At 33.4% G+C, this 24,024-nt stretch overlaps 2 protein-coding genes across 2 annotated transcripts; both read left to right on the plus strand.

Annotated features, from left to right (window-relative positions):
* Positions 1-810: 810 nt before the first annotated feature.
* LOC122582343 (zinc finger CCCH domain-containing protein 30-like) lies at positions 811-4,953 on the plus strand. Its single transcript, XM_043754712.1, has 2 exons — positions 811-1,030; positions 2,373-4,953. The coding sequence occupies exon 2, from the start codon at positions 2,461-2,463 to the stop codon at positions 4,468-4,470; it is 2,010 nt and encodes a 669-aa protein (XP_043610647.1). The 5' UTR covers positions 811-1,030; positions 2,373-2,460; the 3' UTR covers positions 4,471-4,953.
* Positions 4,954-12,017: 7,064 nt separating this feature from the next.
* Positions 12,018-23,674, plus strand: LOC122584038. The gene is made up of 24 exons (XM_043756395.1): positions 12,018-12,258; positions 13,742-13,842; positions 14,557-14,767; positions 14,916-14,997; positions 15,251-15,551; positions 15,963-16,065; positions 16,142-16,278; positions 16,857-17,027; positions 17,900-18,105; positions 18,935-19,078; positions 19,149-19,237; positions 19,385-19,532; positions 19,734-19,789; positions 20,071-20,126; positions 20,278-20,441; positions 20,604-20,779; positions 20,882-20,936; positions 21,022-21,094; positions 21,176-21,277; positions 21,395-21,491; positions 21,865-21,981; positions 22,089-22,321; positions 22,751-22,891; positions 23,303-23,674. Exons 1-24 carry the CDS (start codon positions 12,075-12,077, stop codon positions 23,483-23,485), a joined length of 3,330 nt encoding a protein of 1,109 aa, XP_043612330.1. The 5' UTR covers positions 12,018-12,074; the 3' UTR covers positions 23,486-23,674.
* The last annotated feature ends 350 nt before the right edge of the window (positions 23,675-24,024 follow it).

The raw sequence follows: 24,024 nt of genomic DNA on the forward strand, positions 1-24,024 counted from the left end.
AAATATAAGAAAAATATTACCCGATTTTGCTTGTTAACAAAAAGAATACGAGTAATATTAGTAAAAGGTGTAGGTTGAGGGAACAACCCAATCCCCATTTCCAAATTGGTATACGCATACGACACAAACTCAAGCCCCAGTAAGATTCATATGCTAGATACCCTACAAATGTGTCATATTTATGGTTAAATATCCTCAAGCATGCTTACAGAGTTGCAGAAGGATACGAACTTACGCCCTATCATTGATAAGGCAGCCTAGCCCAAACTTTTAAACTGATTTGGGCTAAGCAAATTTATACACCTTCGCAGCCCCTAGCCACGGAGCTTGGACTCTTCGAGGGCTACTAAAGCCACTTTAGTGTGGTGGACCCGACTTTGTAAGGCACAATTTTTCACTTGAACTAACTCAAGTATTTGAGCTAACTCAAGTAATGATTAACAAAACAAATACGAGTAATGTTAGTAAAGGTATAGATTAAAAGAAACACCCGATACAAATATTTTAATGGTGCAAGAGATAAGAAATCACGTTTTAATAGCTACGTAGATTGTTAAAGCTAGGCTTATGTAGATTGTCTTGCTAATGTTCCTTGATGTCTTTCCACACTATTTACAAGCGTGAAACAAACAAATACGCTAAATAATGAATCCATTTAAAATATGTGCAATTTCTTACAATACTTCAATAAGAAAGGACTTAAACACCAATTCCCAAACCAAAGTCTAAAAAGTATTCATATTGTCAAACATGTAGTCCTATATGTAACTTCAGTCCATTGTAATAATTTATTTCACTTTGAGGGAGAGAAAGAGAAAAAACTTAAAATAGAGAAGAAAAAAAAAGAGCACACACACATAGGAAATGGCGAACAGACAAGAAGAACAACACCACCAACAAGCTCTTCTCTTTCTCTTCTACTAATCAACACAATCACTTCATAAAATCACTCTTTCACTTCTTTATATTCTTAGATCTATAAAACCCACAAAAACCCTTTTCCAGATGATTAAATAAAGCAATATTTCCGGTAAGTTTTGTACTATTTTCCGGTCAAAAATTTGTGCTTTTTCTTTCAAAACTTATCTAAACAATCCGATCTTTGTTTTTTTGGACACCCTTTTGGATTCTGTATCTATATGTATATGTCCGTACACACACTTATACACATTAACTGTGTGTTTTTGATTGAATTTATTAAAACCTACTTTTCAGTTTCTTGAAACACTATTTCGTTATTATTTGTGTATTTTTTAATATAAATATATTTTCTCTATTTTTTGATTGGGTGAGGAATGTGATTTTTGTGTTGTTATTTGTCAAAGAAATGGCATTGATGAAGCATGTTTACTGTTTTCAGACCAAAATAAAGTACAACTTGATTAGCATGTGGTACAACATGTTGATTTTTTATGCATGATTTTTGGGGTTTTATCTATCTTAACTTGTGAAAAAAGATTGAATTGTTTCAATTTGATTTTGACTTTATATCAACTTTCTTGAACACCCATTATAAATAAATGAAAATATATGGATTTAATTACTATGTTTGCATTAAATTTGATATTTTTTTCATTGGTTTCTATAAAGAATCAAACTTTCTTAATATATATGAATAGACACCACTGTTTATGCCATAGAAAGCAGTCTACTGTATTGGGTATTATAGTTGTATATGTCATTTTTTCTTGAAAGATACAAAAGAGTGTTTTTTGCTTTGATTCTATTCAAATTGAAGAAAAAGAATAGAAGTCTCAATATGAAGTTTACAACTAAAGATTTTTTTGTATTTATGGAAAAATTTGTATGGATTGTTTGGTGATCAATCATGCAATTCTAAATACCAATAAATTTGTCTTCATTATCTTTCAAGTGCATATTATCATCTATCCCATGGCCCCAACTTATTTTTTTCTATATTTGTAGCAGGGTTTTAGTCTTTCATCTTGTCTACATGTACAATTATTTCATTTTTATACATATATTATATATTATCACTCAGCAACTTTGCTTTTATAATTGACCTTTTCTTCCATTATATTTGGTAGTGTTATTTAATGTGCTATATCTATCAAGCACTGTCTTGTATACATGTGTGTGACTGTACTATTGATTGTTGAAGTCAATCAATAATCTTGGTATTAACACTTCTCTTTCACTTTTAGTCTATTTGAGTATTTTGATGACTTAGGATTGTTTTGAACTTGATAATATTGAGTATCATTGTACTAGTTTGACCCTAAATATATAGATTCAAATCACTTGATTTAACTTAAATACATATCCAAGCACCCCTTTAAGTGAGATGTAGTTGTTTCTTTGTGGGTTATTATAAAGTTTGATCTTTAATCTTGTTTATCATTTTTCTGCAGATCAAAGTCATGGGCTAGGTAATACAAACACCATTGATTGTTGAGAGTTGCGTTTTTTTTGGTCGAAAAGTAGAATATTTAACACAAAATGAGCCAGTTAACTGTTGAAACCGGAGATTCTTTTGCTACGCTGCTTGAACTTGCTGCAAATAATGACATTGAAGGGTTCACACAAGCTGTCGAGTCTGACCCATTTGGTGTTGATGAAGTTGGCTTATGGTATGGCCGTCAAAAGGGGTCTAAACAGATGGTTCTTGAACATAGGACTCCTTTAATGGTGGCAGCTATGTATGGAAGCATTGATGTTTTGAAGCTGATTCTTTCGCAATCAAAAGCTGATGTGAATCAACTGTGTGGTGTTGATAAGACCACTGCACTTCACTGTGCTGCCTCAGGTGGATCTGTAAATGCCGTTGAAATTGTTAAAATGTTATTGGTTGCGGGCGCTGACCCAAATTTGATTGATGCGAACGGGCTTCGACCTCTGGACGTGATTGTGGTTTCTCCAAAGCTTCCGGATATGAAAAAGAACCTTGAAGAGCTTCTTGGAGCCGATAGTGAAGTTCCTGTTTTGCCCTTGGCAGAATCAGAACTGGAACTGGATGTGCAGCCAGAGCTGGAAGTGCAACCTGAGCTGGAACTGGAACCGGAACAGGAACAGGAAGCAGAATCTGATTTTGTTTGTTCGCCGAGGACTATGACATTCAATGATAGCAAAAGGGAATATCCTATTGACCCGTCATTGCCAGACATCAAGAATAGCATTTACTCGACTGATGAGTTCAGAATGTACTCGTTTAAGGTCCGTCCATGTTCTCGGGCCTATTCTCATGATTGGACTGAATGCCCGTTTGTTCACCCAGGTGAAAATGCACGTAGACGTGACCCAAGAAAGTACCATTATAGCTGTGTCCCTTGTCCTGATTTCAGAAAAGGGACTTGTCGAAGAGGTGACATGTGTGAATATGCTCATGGGGTTTTCGAGTGTTGGCTACATCCAGCTCAATACCGGACCCGTCTATGTAAAGACGGAACAGGCTGCAACCGACGGGTCTGTTTCTTTGCTCATACACATGACGAGCTTCGGCCATTATTCGTATCTACGGGCTCGGCAGTACCATCACCTAGGTCAACTTCATCTGGTCCAACTGCAATGGATTTTGCTGCAGCAATGAGCTTGATGCCAGGCCCGGGAGGCCTTTCGTCTTTTACTCCACCAATGTCTCCAAATGCCAATGGGATGTCGAATATGAACTGGGCTCAACCGAATGTCCCATCATTGCATTTATCAGGAAGTAATCTTCAATCGAGCCGTTTAAGATCCTCTCTTAACGCTCGAGACATGCCATCCGCCCAAGATCTAGATATTCAGCTTTTAAATGAGTTATCCAGGCAACAAAGGGCGATTCTAACCCCAACAAAACTTGATGACATTTTTGCAGCCGAAAGCTCATCTCCTAGGTTCTCTGATCAATCTGTTTTTTCACCAAGACATAACTCGTCAGTTTTTAATCAGTTTCAGCAACAGCAGAGTATGTTATCACCGATTAATACAAATTTCTCACCAAAAAGCGGACCTTTTTCAGTTCAGTCTCCCGGCAGGATGTCTCCCAGAAACGTGGACCGTGTTGACCCAATTTCACCCATGAGCTCTCGTGTTTCAATGCTGGCCCGTGAGAACCAACAACAATTTAGGAGTTTGAGTTCACGTGAGCTTGGGTCAAGAGTTGGTGGGATTATGGGCTCAGATGTTGACCCATGGTCAAAATGGGGATCGGGTAATGAGAAAGCTGATTGGGGTGTTGATGCTGATGAATTTGGCAAGCTTCGTAGGTCTTCGTCGTTTGAAAACAGTGGGAATAATGGGGAGGAGCCTGATCTGTCATGGGTTCAATCACTTGTGAAAGAAACACCCCATGAGAATAAAGAGAAGCTTGCAGCAGTTTTTGGTGGCTCAAACGGTGGTGCCGCAGGATCTTCTAGTGAAGGCACTGCTGTTGAGAATCCAATCTGGCAGACTGAACAAATCGATCAGTCCACATTGAGTGCGTGGATCGAGCAAATGCAGCTTGATCATCTTGTTGCACAACAGAACTAAAAAAATCTTGGAAGGAGGTAAATAACTAAGTTCCGGTTATTCGCTTTGGGATTTGATTTTTGGGCATTGAAGTTGGGCAGAAAAACAACAAACAACAGTTTTTCTTCCAAGATTATTTTTAATTTAATTATCATAATACAAGCAGAAAATTTAGAAACTGTAGAAGAACAAAAAAAAAAAAAAGTTGAAAGACCATCTGGAATATGATGCTTTAAAATTGCATATCATTCCAGTTTAGGAAATTTTCTATATATAAAAAAAAGCAGTAATATTAATTTTTAATGTTATTTATTGACAGTAAAAATTTCCCCCTTTTTTTCCTTTTGTCTTGAGAGATGTAATGCAAGGTGTTTATGTAATCATGTAATATTGCGGATCTCAAGTGTTTTGATCTTTTTAGAGATTAAAAAGGTGAAGGTGAGGATCATGATAACTGATGTAGCATATGATAATTTGAATCAATATATATTTTTCCTTTTTCAATATTATTCGTGTCAATGAACTCGTGGATAAGTAGGCCTTTCTTACAGACCGATCTCATAATGCTATACATCATATATTACGCGCACAATCTTTACAACGTAGTGCGGCCAATGCTTCCTTCCTAGCTTCAAAAGGCGAGAGGTCTTGGGTTTGAAACTCTCCCGACATGATCACCCTTGATCATGTGATTGATCCTTAGGCCCTTCGTTATAACTTGATGTTTGGACATTTAGTTTAATACAAACTTCTTAATTTATGCTCTTAACGTTAAGTATAATGATTAAAGATTTCAAGTTGATTTAAGGTCATCTCTTTCCAATTCAAGTGCAAATTTCTCATGTTTTCTTTTTTGTGTGATTGTGGCCATGATCAGTTTGATTTGTTTAGATTATAAATGGGATTATGGTACAATTAGTGGGTTATTAAGCCAAGACAAAGAAACATGTGAAGTGGGATTTTTCAAATCTATAAAAGTAGATATGGGATGGTGAGTTGTGGGATTATGTGGATGGGGAAACTGCCATTTGTTCTGATTCTATTCTATGACACATAAAGCTTTTATCTTTATATTCTTTATCTTCATTTTTTTAGTAAATTTATGTGGAGATGGATGAGATGCTTAGTTGAACAAACTCCTTTGTTTATTTTTAAAATTTGCCTAGGAATAATGAATCTTGATACTTTACAAGAGATGAGATGAGGCTTTGGGAAAATCCCCAATAATTATTCTTTCAAAATGGCCCATTTCATTTTTCCATATGTCTAATTTTATTAGGAGGGGATTCCGTTGATTCTAACATTACTAGTATTTTTAAATTTTGCAGAAAAGGGTCTGGTTAAAATTTTTTCAACTTGACTTAAGTTGAGAAATGAATTTGGGAATCCTCACCCAATTTTATTAGAATGAAACTATGCACAATTGGATTCCTTTTATATTAGTTTTGACAAGGAAAAAGGAGTTATCAAATACATTTTACAACTATCTTATGGTTAAATTTTGGAATAAAATCACTTTGAATAAGTTCTCTGATATTATTTTGAACGTTTATTAAGATTTGGATCTTTTAGGTAAGCTCTTACGGTCAGATTGTTTTCCAAGTAGGATTAGATGTAAAAGTCGTAAAATGAGGTTGAGATCATAAGATCCACATATGGTTCGATCCTTAGGTAAGCTAACTAGGTTGGACATCATATAAAACCTTATTAAGGTACCCAAATGGTCAAATACTGTTTCTAAATTCTAACGCATTAAAAGTAATATAACATTAAAGTATTGGATCTAATTATTCACAAGAAGGATAGACCTACAAAACATGCTTTTAATTCCAGAGAGCTGACTAAAATAGATGAGATGTTAATACTTTGACTTTTGATATGAAATGAAGAGGCTAGTAGAAGTTAAATCATATATTTCAACTTTGCACATCAATGGATACATTATTTTTTTTTTTTGTATCCTATTAAATATTGAATTAAATGTTTACAATATCACTTTACATATTAAAAACTTTTGACTGGTGATACATTATTGATACTAGACCTATACCTTTACGATGTGACGATGATGGTGGTAACAATGGCAGTGTGATGATAGCAGCGACATAGGTGCCGATATATGAAACAGCCGTGACCATTCGAAAGTTGAAAAAATAAAAAAAATCTAAAAATGGTATGGTAAAGAGAATAATATTGTATTTTTTGTATATTTAAATTAAATATTATATATATTCTAAAAACCAATATGCAATGTACAACTCTTGAAGCTTAAAAGACAACACCTTTTTAACCTTTAACAACTTTCATTTTACACCCTAAACTTTTAACATTTTTAATTTTAAGGCTTTAATATCACTTTGGTCTCTTCTTATTTGCACCCCCTAAAGTTTTTATCTTAAACTTTTGCTCCATATCAAAGTTTTCGTTTTCAAACTTTTGACACAAAACTTTTGGGTTCTCATATTTCTATCAAACAACTTTTACACATTTGCAGTTTTACCTTTAAACATTTGGTTTTGATGATTTTTTTCCCGCTCCGCCATATATAATGGTATTTAATATATAATAATTTAAATAATTGCTACGCTTTACGTTAACTTAACATTTAAAGTAAGACACTTTATTACTTCACCATCGTCATATTGTCATTATTTAACATAGTTATTTTGTGTGTGTGTGTGTTTTTTTGCTTTAATACATCTTACTATTCATACTGTTTTTATATGTTCTATTATCTTGATTTATGTGTATAGCACGATTACAAGTTATGTTTGTTGATGACTTTATCAATTTTATATCTAACAATTTATTGTTTGAAAACCATGCCCCGCAGCAACGCGTGGGTAAATTTACTAGTTTATAATCTAAAAGCTAAATCAAATGTTTTACAATACAACAAATTAATAATGTGTCACAACAGGTCTTGAGAAATGCTCCCGATTTTTCGAGCTAAAGACAGATTTTCCCAAAAATAACTAGATTTCGCATGAAATAAAAAATGACCGAATATATGAAAAAGCCACGCTGAGCATAAAGTATGTCGTTAAAAAAATGTGTCACAGAGGTTTCTATGTTCAACTTCTTCGTCAAGAAACGGATTCAAGAAATGCAGGAAACTACATGCACTTACAATAGCTTTTCATGTAGATCATTTAATGACTATGATCCATAGCGAATATATGCTAAAATCTATATACAAATCTCCTTTTGATATTTAAGTAAACTTATCATGATCATCCTGCTTAATATTTGTTATATTTTCTATCATGATGGACAACACATGCAAAAGTAAGTTATTAGATAAGTCGCGATATGTTTTTTTAATGTAAATTATGTAATAGTTGTTGCAAGTTAAATTGACCTTCACACGAGGAGAGATCCTAATCATCCTATACTTTCTTTAGTTTAGAAATTTTAGTTTTGTAGGAGTATCTTTGTACCCGATTCTTATTTAGTTTTTACTAGCTAATCGACCCGGGTTGATGTAATTAAAATTTTAAAACAAAAAAGAATGTATCTAATTTTTGTTATCGATATATTATAACTTGATATGAAGAGTACCTATTACATTAACAAAGTATAGAAAAGTATTTCAAAATATTATATAGAAAAAATTAAAAGATTAGGAATTTTAAATAAGCATTAAGTGAGTTTTTTAAATATGACATCATAAATGAAAGATAAACATTTTAAAAAAATATATGATCTTGACACCTCATAATGTTTCTAAAATATAGTTATAAAAAACAATCCTTCTTTATTATATATAATGATTTGTATTTATTTATAAAAGTCAAGGGGTAGATACAATGACAAGTCAAAAAGAATATATAAGATGAAATCGATCTTAATGATTTTTCATGTATATGTTAACTACAAGCAAAGTTTGAATCCTCGAGTTGGAAATGTATGTGTTATCAACCATCCGATCATTTGCATTAGATTCGTCACTGTAACATGTGATGTGTTCTTTTTGTGTTTCCTATCAATGACAGATGATCCGATGTCACCTTGATTGTTTGTGGGATTCGTCTATTTAGTGAAGGCTCTTGACTTTTAAGGTAGAAACGTTGTTTAATCTTTTGGTAATCTGGCAGTTAACTATTAATTTAATTAGTAAAATAGTATATCCGTTATAAAAAAAGGTTAAAAGAGGCAAATGATGCATAGATTAGGCGATCTCATTAATGATATTTTACTAAGAACATATATCAGCAATATTAGAGCTTACAACAATTTATGACATAGGTTTGTTAACATGACACGACACGACTTGGTTGTAACAAATTGTGTTTGTTAAGATACGAATATAAATCGTGTCTTAAAACGTCCGGACCTGTTAAGATACGAATGTAAATTGTGTCTTAACATGTATATATGTACTAAATGATACCTGCTAAGGAACCTGTTAAGACACGATAAAACTAGTTAAGACTTGTTAACAAGTGTCTACCATATTTTTTATTTTGTCTTTAACGGGTATCGTGTTTTTTATAGGTTCCTTAGCATGTTCCTTAACAAATTTTTTGGTTTAAATTTAGGATTTTTTTTAACAATAAATTTAGGATTTTAGTTAAAAGGTCTCTTACCAGGTTTCTTATCATGTAACCTGTAAATATCGTGTCGTGTTTATGTTTGAAAAAATTGACTCATTAGTTATCGTGTCGTGCTCATGTTTGGCGTTGACAGCTTCGTGTCTTATCTTGTACGTGTTGTATCGAACACGATATGGTAGCTTTAATCAGTATGGACTTAATACTTTCCATTTAAAATAATGTAGATTGTATGGGGCATCCTCCGGGTGCTTTTGGCACTAGCCATTGTCTGGCTGCAAAGAATAGCTCTGACAACTCCATATCTTAGTAGGGTTTGGAGGTCAGGTTCGAATATGAGACATGCTAATCTGCTATCCATCCAAAGTCATTCTAATGGATAATGAGCATTTGCAAGGGCGAGATTAGTTGAGCTGAAGCCGAATGGATATGATGAACTTAACACTAATGAGATTCTTAAATCAACCTGAAACAGTGAAACACATTGAACTCATTTGTCACCTTGTTTAAGTCTCCATATAACTAAAATGGACTGCCATCTTGAAGGTACACTCAATGAGGGTGGTCCAAGCTAGCATCTTGACACACTCAAAATGAAACCCAAATTGAAGCTTGAAACACCACTTAAAATGACACTACATATACTTCACATGATTATAATGAAGCTTGAACCCAAATTAATACAGGTAATTGATATTATGATAAACGCAATAAGCATTAGTATATAAATTTTTGCCATGCTTAAAAGCTAAGTATATCATTGTCAAATTATTTAGAGACACACAAGTGACAAGTATGGTACGGCAAACACTTTCATTTACTATTGTCTTTTTATTTAATTTTAATATTCTTTTTGGCAAAAAGGATAATAATACGATCGATAGTTGACATGCGAACCTAACAATAGGGGAAAAAAAATTAGTTTAGGTAGCATCTACTTTTTTCCCTATCATATCATGATCACTAATATTTTAAATGCCTTTCGGTGACTTGTCTAGTCCAAAGGAAGCTTTTTTCTTGCTTTGATCTGTCCCTAAATTATTCGTGTTTTATTATAAAAAATGTTATAAATACATTCACTTTCTTCTTCGATGATGATGGCTTTCTGGCTTTGTTTATATATGGCAAAAAAGCGTCGGGCATTTGTGACTTGTGAGCTATTTAATTAGTTATCATCTTTTTTGGATTCATTAATTTTTTTGATATAAGTCAGAAATCTAAGATAAAGACATTCATTTTGAAGTTTGTTCATGCACATTCATCTTGAGCTTTGTAACGCACTAACGCATAACGGAATATTTGCAGAAGAATATCGGAATTCAGAAAACTAAACGTTCAATTTGTGACAAATATGAAATTTGTGTTGTACGATTTGAGCAACTGAGCTGATTCCTAGAATCATAGTGTTAATTTATCTTACTTTAACAAAGATATAATAGCACGTTACCCGTATAATCCGGTGACGATGTAGGTGTAGTGGTGGCGGCGACGAATGATGTAGGTAATTGAAGTCAAGGTAATTGGTCCATAGGAGTAATGGAGATATCTTCTCTTATATTAACGAGTTAGGTACCCACGTAATGCATCGGCGGTGGCGACAATGGGTGGTGCTAGTGACGGTGGTGGTAACGATGTGTTTATCAATCTAAAAGTAATTGATGTAAATGTTAGTGTAGTTATTTTATAGTTAAGGGATATATCTTTTGTAAATAACTTTATTAAGACATTATAGAGATATTAGGTATAAATGTTTAAATTAATTAATAAAGAAGATAAATAGTTTGGATAAATATGAGTGTAAAATATTTTAGGGATATATTGGGTAGATTAAGTGTGTGAGTTAGGAATGTGTTAAAAATTAAGGGTATTTTAGGTATTTTAAAGGTAGAGAGTTGAAAAGAGGATGAGGTAGTTTGTTTATTAATATAGTATAGATAAAACAAAATTGTGACGATGTCATTTTTACTTTAAAGAAGACTTATTAATATATAATTTTGATATTTTTATGACAGCACCTAAAAATATTTAAAAGTGGGCAAAATAAGCAAAATGAAAACTTATTTGAAGATATTATGACTTTATAATATTTTTAGTAGATGATTATGGAAGATTTATATTGAAATTAGAAACAAAATTGTAAATAAAAACTGATTATTATAATATCATTTTGGAGTTAAAGGTATGAGATTTGAATTATCATTAGATTTTTAACATAGCTAATGTGATGTATATGTTATGTTTTTTAAACAAATTGTAGTTTTAACATTGTTTATTAAAAATATACAATAAAAGTTTAACATAATAAGAAGTTAAACACGTTCATTGTTTTGTATCTTTAAAAAATCAAATTCTATTTAGGTGTCCGCATAATATGCGGGTTGATTAGCTAGTCTTAGAAGATAAGAGGTTGGTAGCGTAAATTAGTTCATTAAGAATATAATGGTTATTTCACATCTAACTTTTAAAAATATCCATTTTTTAAAGTAAAATGACATCATCACAATTTTATTTTATTAATATAAGAGATAGGTTCATTAAGGACATTTTAGTTAAGTCGTAACTAATTTTTGTGTAAGAGGAAGATAAAAATTTTATATAACTTGTTGTGAAAAACAAAATAAAATAAACTCAAATGGTAAAAAAAATAATCCTAATCTTAAAAATAGTTAATACATAATAAATGGGGGAAATAATTAATCCTCCTAATTAAATAGCCTAAAAATCATTCTAATTATGAGATAAAGACATATGAAAAATTAAGAGGCAAAATTAGGAAAGAGATAGAGTGGATAACACATGTCACTTTCTAATACTTTTAGGAGAATTTTTAAGCTATTCTTTAAGAAGATTTTTAGGCTATTCTTTAGGAGGATGAATCGTTTTCCATTTTCCAATAAATGGAGGTACAAAAGTGACAACATTGTTTACTTGGAGTATTATAATAACATAAAGTGCAATAACTAAAGGGCATAAATGAACAACTTTCCAAAACCTTCATTAACAAGAAAAAACACTTCTAAAAACCCATCTTTTGTTCATGTTTTTTCCGGAGACTGAGTTACAGTAGTTGATATGGAAATCACAGAAAAGAAAACCATATGGAAATCAGAAGAAAAAGAAGAAGAAGAAGATGATTCAATGGTTTCAGCAACTGTGGGCCGAGTCATGACCATTTTACTCACCGCTCGGCCCACCAAACTTATTGACTCTATCTCTCGCCTTCAATCATCCCCCAGTCCTCATAATCCACTTTCTCGTAAGTCTTTCTTCTTATTATTACTATTTTAATTAGGATAAATATTTTGCGGAAGTTTCCTAGGAATTCGTGTAGTTTAGGAGTAGGATAGTTATTGGCGGAACTACCTTAAGCCTATAGGTAGCCGGGGATATGGGTCCGTTTAATCTATGTAGTGTAAATCTTTTAGAAATACGTTTGTTTTTCAATTGGTGCTAAGGGTGAACGAAATTTGAGATAACTTTATAAACTACATATGGGTCAATATGGATAACTTTAAACTTTTGAAAGATTTTTATATAACTAAATGGGAAATAAAAACTAACAAAAGTGCTAAAACACTTATAAAATGCTAAAAATAGCGAAAAATCCTTAAAAAATGCTAAAAAATCGTAACAATATAGTCATTAACATTACTTTGCTAGATACAAGGCTAATGTTAAAATGTTTGTGCTACGGGTCACTTACAACCCTAGTTTCACCACTAAGCTAACCATTACCTTTACGGCTATAGTTAGCAAATCCTGCCTAATAAAAAAAGTAAGCACCCAATGTCGTCGGTTTTGGGTCCCAATATCTCGACGGTGTATGAGGGAGGTTGAGATTTAGACAACCTTACCTCTATCTAGGTAGAAAGGCTGCTCACAGGTTCTATCTAAATGATTGAAAAGGACCTCCGTCTTTGCATGGGATGAGGATTAAACCCTTGACCTGTGCTTCCAGAGTCAAGAGCGTTAACCACTTGATCCAACCATGCTACTTTTACGGAAAAGAAGTAGAAATGAATAATCAATGTATAAATGAGACGAAATACAGAGTTGAAATAGAATGTTATTTTCTCTTTCCTTGGAGTGATCTTTTGCTCGATGGAAAGAGGAACTAACATTCGTAATTTAGAGAGAATGTTATTTTCTCTCTCCTTGGAGTGATGTTTTGCTCTACGGAAAAGGAATCAATATTTGTTTCAATTCTGCAATTCATTTCATTTATACGTTGATTGTTTTTTTTTTTTTTTTATAAAATTAATATTTTTCTTTCTTCTTTTTTTTTTATTATTAGACAGGAGTTGCTACCTATAGCCCAAAAGATCATGGTTAACTTTTGCTAACTATACCCCTAAAATTTAACACGTTCTATGCATAACAAACCTTTGTTACATTACCAATATATGTAAGTGAATTTTTATAGCAGGGCCATTTGTTTTGGTGACTTGAAACGTCACCATTTTTCCTGCTATAGTAGGTCACTTATATAGAATTCCGACGGAATAAAACTATGTTACTTTAGAAGGTAAAAAAAAAATAGTTCAATACCAGTGATGACTAGTTTCCCAGCTATAGTAAGTCACTTATATATAATTCTGACAGAATAAAAGTATGTTACTTCAAAAGGAAAAGGTAACAAAAAATAGTTGACTGCAGAAAATGACAATTTGGTGAAATTTTGTTGCAGTGTTATGCTAATATTGAAGTGACTGCTGAATTTTATGACTGTTTTTGTGTAGTTTCGTTGGAGAACTCGTTACATATTCTTCATAAATATGTTCATGATGGGGCTGAAAAGGAACAGCCATTGGATGAAATTCTGATTCCCATGATGGAGCATGTATGTGTATAAACACTATATTATCGACTTAGGTTGTATGTTTTAGTCGGTATCTGTCAGTTGAAGCTATATTTATTAAAATGGTTTACTGGCTAGAATACCTACATATTTTTTTCATTTGTCTAGCATTTTTTGCGTAGTTAGATCACTAAAATATGGTTTTGTTTCCCTTTTCAGTCATTTAAAGAGGTTTGTATTCTTTTTTCCTCAAAAGGGAAATACGACCCTCTTTTGGTGACCTAATTGCATAAAAAAAGTTCAATGTCAGACAAATGAAAAAATATGCAGGCCTTCCAGGTTAAATCCTTAATAAAATTATATAGTTTTGCATTGAATTTGGATAGGCATTTGTCCCGTTTTAGTCATTTTATTTATTTACACATAAGATGACTTTGGTTCGAAGAAGACTTTGCCTCTCATTTGGTCATTTGGTATTCCTTAATTACAATATTTATTTTAAATTTTGCATTTTTTCACATATGTTTAACCATTTAATATTATTATTAATTTCGAAAGCTGGCTTTTGGGTTACAAAACGACCCACACGGAGCACAAAGTCATCTTTTAATGATATGTAAAATGATTAAAACGAGAAAAATGAAAAGGTACATAGATATATTTATGAAAACCCAATTTGTGTTAAGGTTTCAACTGTCAACAAATTGATATCCTAAAGTCAAAATGTATCTCCAATTTTTGCTATTTTGTGTCCAGTCATTGAGAAGTAAAGATTCAAAACACAAGAACCAGGAGATGATTCTAATCAATTGGCTCTTTCAAGATGAAGTTCTTTTTGAAGCTTTATCACGAAAGTTTTCTGATATTTTACTGAGGAAAGAAGATCATCATGTTGCTTTATGTTGGTGTGTCCTTGCACGCCGTCTCATAGAGTATGAAGTTACCGTGAGTCGGTTTTCGTTAGCTGGTAATGATACAAAACCTTGCCTCTAAATGTCTAAATCTAATACGTCTAACAGTGTAAATTTTTATCATTAATGTTCAGTTAAGATGATAGGTGTGTTACTAATAGTTTAAGCAGTGGCATTTACAAGTTTTTGCTTTTCCCACTGCAGGGTTGAAGGAAAGGTACTCTGGATTTTTGGAAAGCCTCTGCATATGCAGCGACCATTTATTGTCTCTGATAAATGATGGGAGGTATGAACATATTTACTCTTTTTAATTTATTTGGACTGTCCGATGCCGTTTGAACCGTAAAGTTGTATGGATTATATATTAGATGTGTAAGTTGGAAAGTTAAAATCCACAACTGAATGCATAATATGAGTATAATCAATGGCATTGCTCATGTTGGATCATTGCCAAAGTAATCTTTGTTTGTCATATGCTTGCTTTCGTGATGCCCGGTATATATATTTTGTTACTCATATAGTTGATATATGCTTTGTAGCATTTTGCAGGGTGGGTTTGAGTTACCAACCCGTCTTGCACTGGCTGCAGCCGACTGTATTATATCCCTTAGTGTGGCGTTGACAAGGAAGGAGATGGCTTTTGACGCTTCAAAAACTGTTAACAAATCACCTAAATCTGGTCAACAAGATCTGCAAGGTATATCAATAGGCGCTATTGGTGGCCAGAAAAAAGTGAATGCAATCAGTCCAGCTTCTGAAGTCACAAGGGGTACAGAAACGAGCTTGTTGCTTTGGAATCTTCTAGATCTTCTCATTGTGCTTGTTCGGAGACTCCTTGCCGTATGCTCTTGACTTTTAAATTTTTAATTTTATCAATTACATGTATATTGTTTTCCTGTTTTTTACTCGATGCTTATATAAGGGCATTTAGTTTTCTTTTTTTTTTTTTTTAAATAAGAATGCCAGTTTAGTTGTTTAATGTATTATTTCACAAATAAAATATAATTTACCTAACACTCAAACAACTGATTTATGATTGTTACAACTAAATTACAAAATTTACATCAAAACACCATGTCACAGAGGCCGTATTATTAATCTGACTATCTGATTCTGAATGTTCAGAATCTCATGATCACGTTAATAGTCATAACTTATGAATTAATTATAACACAAAGTAGTCATTATGGCTTTTTACTGCAAGACAGTTGAACAACTTGAATAACCGTTACTTTTTTTTGCGTGTCTCAGTGGAGCAGGAAAAGTCGATCTTTGCATGCAAAAGGATTAGAAAGAGTTTTAAAATGGTTGAATGAGACAAAAGATCAGTATCATTTTATGCAAGATCAGGCAGGTACTGCCTTCGTTGTTCTTTAACGAGTCTATGAAATTTATTGCCCCTGCTATCTTTATCTTTGGTTGGAAGACAGGTCCACAGAGGGTTAAAACTGGAATTTTGCTTCTCTCATCTTGTTGGAAACACTATGGCATCCTTCTCCATTTGGAAGATCATCATCTTTCTAATCGTCACAAAGAATTACTTGAACAGTATTTGTCTGGCATTGAGGTTAGATTTTACTGAAGTCTGCTTCTAGCTTTGAGTTGTAGTTTGGCTTTTGAATATGGTAACTTAGACACAAACTAGTTTTTTAAAATGAGGGGTGAAGGTAGCAAAATGAGTGGGTTGGCCTATGTGCGTGTGTGGGTCACGTGTCCATATGGGTTTTTGTCAAGCTGGGCAAATTTTGGTATGGGCCAATTTGATTGAATTCGCTTCACCAAAAACACTTTATGTTTAAAGGTTATATAAATGTTTTTGTTCAAGGAGTATATTAATCTTTTTATATATAACATGCCAATTATGATTACAGAAGTCACAGTTTCAATAATAATAATATGCTATTTAAAGTATGATTATTCAGGAGTTATTTTGCATTAAAAATATTCTTTTTGTGTCATCATTTTACCCAAAGCATATGTAAGTTCTCTAAAATAGAACCATAAAACTAATTATATCAAATCCCAATCTGAGGTGTGGCGTGTCTTGGTGGTATGGTTGTCATTATACATCAGTCTGCACCATAATCTGCATTCCGTAAGAAGGAATTGTTTTTTTTTTCACTTTTTGACAACTGGGATTTGCAGTATTATGCAGGAAACATGAAAGTTGACACTAATGATCAAGACAGTGGAATTGCAACCATAAATTTTTTCATGAATTGTTTATTACTTCTGTTAGGACGTTTTAGTTCAAAGCAATTCGATACTGCAATGGTGGAACACCGGTTAAACATTACTCGTGCAGTTGCATCACAGGTAGGTATTGTAATAACGTTCTTTAGAGATGCCAAGATTGATGGATTGGGTCATGGGTTAAAACAGGTTGTGGTTGAAACAAGTCATTTTCTATATGGGTAAACAATGGGCTGGGTTAGTCCAGGTTGACCCCAAGTCCTTTGTTATCCATTATTTACAATTAGATGTAAAAATAACTCATACTAGTTATTATTATGATTGTAAAATCATCTCTTAATATATATAAAAGAGAAACCTAAGCTCCCTCCTAAATAAGCTACAACCCTTGGTTCGGAGGGATTTTAGGTTTCTCTTCTAAATATTTTAAAAGAGCATTATTAAGCCAATTATCAACTAATATATTTATTATCAGAGCATTATTTAGCCATTCTGAAATATCACCGTTTATCGGCATATACTGTATATAATTTCAATTTACGCCATTCTGAAAAATAAATATGCAAGTAGTTACATTACCTGCATATGTTTACCACGCGGGACAATAATATAGTTATTGTTATATATATTTGACAAAGTGATTCGAAGGTTATATGCATTAAAATATACTTTTGGTGACTTTTTAAACCATTTTGTCACGTTTGTCCCATTTCACCCCTTTCCCTTTTAGCAAATTTCTTACCTGACCCATTGACCTGTTTTAGATACACTAGCCAAATAAACAAACTTAAGTAATTGGATTGAAATCACCATCAGTAGCTTTAGTTAATGTATTATTTTTTGTTTATATTGTGGTATTTAACTGAAAATAAGACCAACGAGTTGATTTTGATCTAATTTGCTTTTAGTGATGTTTAACCATCTTTTTTTTTAATTGCCATTATCGGTGCCTTGTGTTCACTACGAGTTATACTAATATATTGACTCTTCTGTAGCTCTGTTCAGCTGATGATGATGTGATTGGTGGTGCTATTTCGATTTTAAAAGCAACAATATTTGGCACAAACCATCTTGCATCTGGACACAGCCTCACAGACAGTAAACAGATGAAATCTGTGTTACCTTTACTTCTAAATCTTTTGGATGAACGTGATGGCACAGCCAGGGCTGTTGTAACATTAATTGCTGAGTATTGTTCCATGTATGCAATTATGCATTTAGTTTTCCAGCTTTTCAACATGGGGTGGCAACTTCAACCCATTCGTATGGAAACGGGTTAGATATTGTAAATTATGAAGCAGACTGAATGGGTTAAGCGGGTCAAAAAATGCCTACTCGTGAAGAAGTCACATACGTTGAATGCCCTTTCTTTTAATACATTAATTATTAATAAAGTTAAGATGGACACAAAAGAGTTAGCGGGCGGCCCAATCCGACCTAACCTATCTGAGTTGAATCATTACCTAACCTGTCTGAACTGCCCCTTTTTGCCATGTCTACTTTTATTACTTGGTTTGAGTTCAAGGCCTATTATAGGGTGCGGTGTCAAATTAGCCAGTGAACTTAGGTGAAATGAAAAGAAAGTTTTTATTATAATGCATAGGTGACAGTTGCAACACATCTGGTAATGAACATATTTTTATATCTCAACTAACATTATGAGAAAGTAAGCAGCCAATCACCACTCACTAGAGGTGGGAAACTGAGTAGGTTGGGTTGGGTAGGGCTGATCTGCCACTGATCCATAAAACTTCCATTTATCCCATCTTTTCCAAAGTATAAGTTTGTGAACTGTGATTATAAAACCTATATTATTACAAACATGATTTGGCTTTTGTTGATAATATGATATAGTAACTTTATGCATTTGGATACACTTAGGATGAAGTTCAACCCTTTTAAATCGTGCCTTAGTTGAATCCTGTAGCTTCAATCATTCAGAAGTAAATGGGTTGAAACTGCCGCCTCCACCTCCCATACACATTAATCCCGATTTGGCTCAGTCCTGACCACAAATTATTCATTTTCAGGAGTGCAGATAGTTATTGCCTTGAACAAATTCTAAAACGTCTTACTAGTGAAAGTACTGCTCAAAGAAGGAATGCTTTAGATGTTATTTCAGAAGTCATCACCATTTCATCAGATTTAGCATCTACCCTTTCCGAATCTACGTGGTATGCAACTCATCATTGTTAGGTTTTATTCTTCAATGATCTGTGTTCTCAAGGATAATGATCATGGCAGGCGGGATATAGCAAACCATTTGCTAAACTGTATTAAAGACGAAGAAGATATAATTTGTGCACAATCAACCAAACTACTAACAGTTATTGGTTAGTTACTTTTGTATAATAATTTATTATCATCATTATAGCTTTTTAGCTAGTTTTGTCACGACTTCTAACTCCATTTCTAATATTTCTCATGCATATGGTTTTTCAAATCCTCATCGCCAGTTCTTCTGTTTTGTTTTCTTGTAGATCCTTCATTGGTATTGCCTGCATTAGTTGGTTTAGTTTACTCAGTGGATGCAACATTACATTCCTCTGCTACTTCCACATTAGTCAACTTGCTCACATATCACAACGAGAAACCTGAGGTTGTTTCCATGTTGCTAGATTGTCTAAGGTATTATTTTGAGCAATTGGATTTTTGACCATCTATAGATGACACGTTGTTACTGTAAGATAAACATCCTTACAAAATACCATAAGAAAACAGTGACAATAAAATTAGTCATCATATAGCCAAAAGTACTTCATTTTTTCATCTATGTTATTACTAGTTTACCTTTCTTTATTTGGTTCATTATTTCCTTTTCCATCATAGTAATCTCAATACAAGCTCGGATCATCAGAAGACTGCATCAAACCACATTTCGGAAGGTATCCAGTTACTGTCTTTTTAGAGGAGGGATAATGAGCAGGTTGGGTTACAAGTTATGTTATGTATGATTGTATGAACCGGTTTAGGGTGACCTGAAACACCTTTTGTCAAAAAATTTATAAGTAATTTATTCATCAATTATGATTACAAAAGTTATATTTATTATCAACAATAATTATGTTATAGAAAGTGTTTTTGGACTTTTCGAGCAGTAAATTACCCTTCGCGAGACCTCCAACCCGTTTTACTTGATTTGTGGAATGCTTATTTCATGTATCAGGGTCAAAGGGAGATGCTGATAGAATTCTGAAGTTGATACCTGAATGGGCTAGATCTGTGAGTTTGAAATCAACTGTTTCTTCTTCTTTTTTTTTTTTTTTTCTTTCCGTTTTAACAGTTCAATGCTTTGTAGTCTGACGGTATAGATACTGCATAGTGTGCACATCTCGCTTTCCCTTATCAACTTCGTTTTTTAAATTTATTTCAGGTCAAAAACTGGAAATTGTTGATTGGGCCACTGGTAGACAAGATGTTTGCTGAGCCATCAAACCCAGTTATTGTCAAGTTTTTAAGTTATATTAGCGATCATTTAGGAGGTGTAGCAGATATAGTCTTCCAACAAATTCTGCTACATACAGAATCACATACAGAGTATGTAGAAATAGACTAGACTATCACCAATATCTCTCATTTTAAGTATTATCATTTTGAAGTACATCAACCTTTATTATTCTCAATATGTTAATTTACTGGTAGCTTTTGACCTTAATACGCCCGTGAAATCTCATTGGCCAGTTATGTTTTTGCTTGCAGAATTGATGAAAGCTTCTTGAGTGAACTGGATATGTCCCATACTGAAAACAATGTAAAGCTGCAAAATTCTCTCTTTGATCGCCTTTGCCCACTACTTATTATAAGGCTTCTTCCGTTGAAAGTTTTCAATAACCTGAAATCTTCTCTTGTTTATGGTGATCATCTTAGTCTGAATAGTAAGTATGCTGTCCTTATATTGTCACATACATTTTCTTCATTATTTTTCATTTTCCCTTCAAACTGCTCTACCCTAATGATTTATTTAATGCTACTTACAGATAACAAATACGATACTAGTGATCCGCGGTGTATTGCGGCTCTTCTTCTAGAAAGGTTTTTCATCAAACAAAACTTTGATCTTGCTTTTGAATGTCATGTGAGAAGTTTGATCTGATCATTGGCATTAAAAATGTTTCAGGGCATTTAACAAGCTTGAATTCGAAGACGTTAGAAAACTTTCGGCTGAGCTGTGTGGGCGACTTCATCCCAATGTAGAGTTGTATCAAAATCTAGTGTTACCAATAAAATAAAATACCAATTTAGCTCCTACTGACCTGCCATGTGTTCTGTAGGTTCTCTTTCCAGCTGTTTCATTTGAACTGGAATGCGCTATACGTGATCGTGATATATTGAAGATAAAAGCCTGTCTCTTCTCAATTTGCACATCTCTAGTGGTAATAGTCATTTCCATTTTCATAATTTTTCCGTGTTTATAGACTGTGTTGAGTTTATATATTCTATCTAGTTTTACGTTTTACCGCTAATTTCTAGTTCGTTTCTTATGGATAAAGGTTAGAGGCATGGAGTCTGCAGGTCATCCAGACATGTCCCGAGTCAGAGATGCAATAGAAACTGTGCTTTTCTGGCCATCCAGAGATGGCGATGAAAGTAAGTATTTCCCTTTTATAGAGGTGTCAATTTTGACCTCTTTACCCATGAATGGTTGATTCGGGTCGTACGTTTTAAGTCAAACTATACGAATTTGGTTAAAAGGGAATGTGTCAAAAGATGCACCAAGAGTTTTTTTTTTTTTTCTGTTTTAACTCAAACTGATATAAATCACTTCATACAAAAGATAAAATATATTGAAATATATTATTGTTGTAATCATATTTGGCACACTACTTATTTTCCAGAAAATTTTAAAATTGTTGGACGAGTGGTTTGGGTCAATCCCACCTGATCCGTAACAATTAATTATCAGTATTGATCTGTTACCCAATTAATATCCCTAGCCCCAATTAACTTTTATCTGTCTCAGTTTCAAAAGCACAACATGGATGTATTGATTGTCTTGCAATAATGGTCTGTACTGAGCTTCAAGATGCAGAACGATCAAAAAATTCATCATCTAAGGGAAAAGGCATCATGGGAAAGGGTTTGTATCTTGAATTTATGCTTCCTTACAGCTTACTAAAATATTCCAATGCTGCTTTTTAATCTCTCTCTCTCTCTCTCTCTATATATATATATATATTTTATCAGGAAATAGCGACACTTCTACATTTCTTGCTTACGTGCTTGACCGATTGACTGGGCGCGAGCAAAAAATAGTTTCCTCCACTTGGGATCCGCTTAATCGTACGTCAGAGAAACAGTCTCTCTCATTTAGGCTATGCATGGCCAATGTTCTCATCAGTGCGTGTCAGAAGATTTCGGATTCTGGCAAAAGACCATTTACTTCGAAAATTCTCCCAAGAATTACTCATTCTGTTTGTGTAAGTTATTTTTTCCCTTTTCCGAGCAACAGCTTTGGAGTTGCCGAGGTGGCAATATAGGCGAGTTGGGTAATTGTTCAGAAAATGTGATTTATATACGGGCTTGGTTGGGTTGGACTGGAAACACTTCTTGTTCCATCTCTTAAAGATTGTATTTGTTTGACAAACTAATGGTGTCAAAATATGATTTGGTAAGGTTATATATTTTTTTAAATGAAATGTTTTAGGAGGTTCATGGATCATATAAAATGCACTTTTTGGGCAGCTTTTGACCCAACTTTGTATGTAACTCGAATTAATTATGTTTTACCCGGTTGACCCATTAGATATGAAACATTATCCCATAATCACCCTATTCATAATTTGGTCTGTCAAAGTTGCCACCTCTAGTATCCAGCTTTCTAGTTCTAATGACTAGTTTTTCAACAGAATGTAAAGGAGCCCGAGATTAGAGCTGCATGTATGCAAGTTCTTTTCTCCATTGTGTACCATCTGAAGTCTGTTGTCCTTCCATACTCTTCAGATCTACTAACGGCCTCTGTGGAATCTCTAAAGTGTGGGTCAGAAATGGTATTCTTCATCATTAAATATTTCTTACTCTATCTCAAAATGAGTTCAGCTTTGACTTTTTGGCTTAGAAAATGACAAGAACAAAAGGGAGAAAAAGATTATTTGTTTAAAGATTGTAACTTAGTAGGTAACTGATTATTGCACTCTCAAATTACAATAACCATTTAACACACGTCCAAGAACCCTTAGAGTAATCCTATAGAATTTCATTTGAGAAGCATTGTTGGATCTTTTAATGTTTAAAGTATTAAACAATCTTTTATCTGGAACAAGGAGATCATCCTTTTCCAGTTTCATGCACTGAAATGTGCTGATCATCTTGAAGTATTTTAAATATCGAACTGTTATCTGGGTCATTCCCGATCATCTTTTCCCGGTTACTTGCAATATAACTATGTATATGCTGCCCAGGAACGGATGAGCGGTGCCAAGTTACTAGCTTCACTGATGGCAAGCGAGGAAGGTATCGTTGAAAGTATTTCAGAGGGATTGTTAGAAGCAAGAAGCCTACTTTTAAGTATATCTCAAACAGATCCTTCGTCAAGTGTTAGACAATTGTGCACACAATTGCTTGCATGTATGACTGCTTCCTAGATCTTCTTTGAGTGTGAGCAATCTGTTGAAGATTACCACTTTTGTTTGTAAATATAAAGATAAGGACCTCTGCCTAAGGCATGTTGATTGCATATCTTGGCTGATAACAATTAATGAGGTTAAATTATGTAAACATCTCGTGAATTGTTGAAATTTTGTAGACAGTAATGACATTCTTCTTAGCTGGAATACCTCTCTAAGATGCAATTGAATGGTCAGGTCAATTGTGGTAGGAGTGTTTATTTGTTCATTTATTTGTATATAGTAGTACATAGAAGATGTTTCTGCAGGCCCTGATCCATGGCCGTCTCATCAGTTAGCAACCTTGAATAGGTTTAAACATGAAAACAAACTATATTAGTCAAAATCACAAAGGTGGCCAACTCATCAGTAAAGAATGAGATGTCTTGATGTCCGTCTCAAGTTCAAATCTCTCTAGTTAAGTGTCTTGAAGGTGGCCAAAATATGGTGACAAAAATAGTTTTTTATGCATGAAATATACAATTTGAAGGCTGGTTATTTCCAACTATTTCGTTTGA

Source organism: Erigeron canadensis, chromosome 9 (genome assembly GCF_010389155.1).
Source record: "Erigeron canadensis isolate Cc75 chromosome 9, C_canadensis_v1, whole genome shotgun sequence".
In the NCBI taxonomy this organism is placed as follows: domain Eukaryota; kingdom Viridiplantae; phylum Streptophyta; class Magnoliopsida; order Asterales; family Asteraceae; genus Erigeron; species Erigeron canadensis.

Bases quoted from the DNA above. Each gene is read 5' to 3' on its own strand.
- LOC122582343 (XM_043754712.1), top strand. From the start codon at position 2,461: ATGAGCCAGTTAACTGTTGAAACCGGAGATTCTTTTGCTACGCTGCTT.
- LOC122584038 (XM_043756395.1), top strand. From the start codon at position 12,075: ATGGAAATCACAGAAAAGAAAACCATATGGAAATCAGAAGAAAAAGAA. The intron at 20,780-20,881 runs GTAAGTATGCTG...TGCTACTTACAG, and splicing joins TGATCATCTTAGTCTGAATA to ATAACAAATACGATACTAGT. The intron at 21,982-22,088 runs GTTTGTATCTTG...ATATTTTATCAG, and splicing joins AAAAGGCATCATGGGAAAGG to GAAATAGCGACACTTCTACA.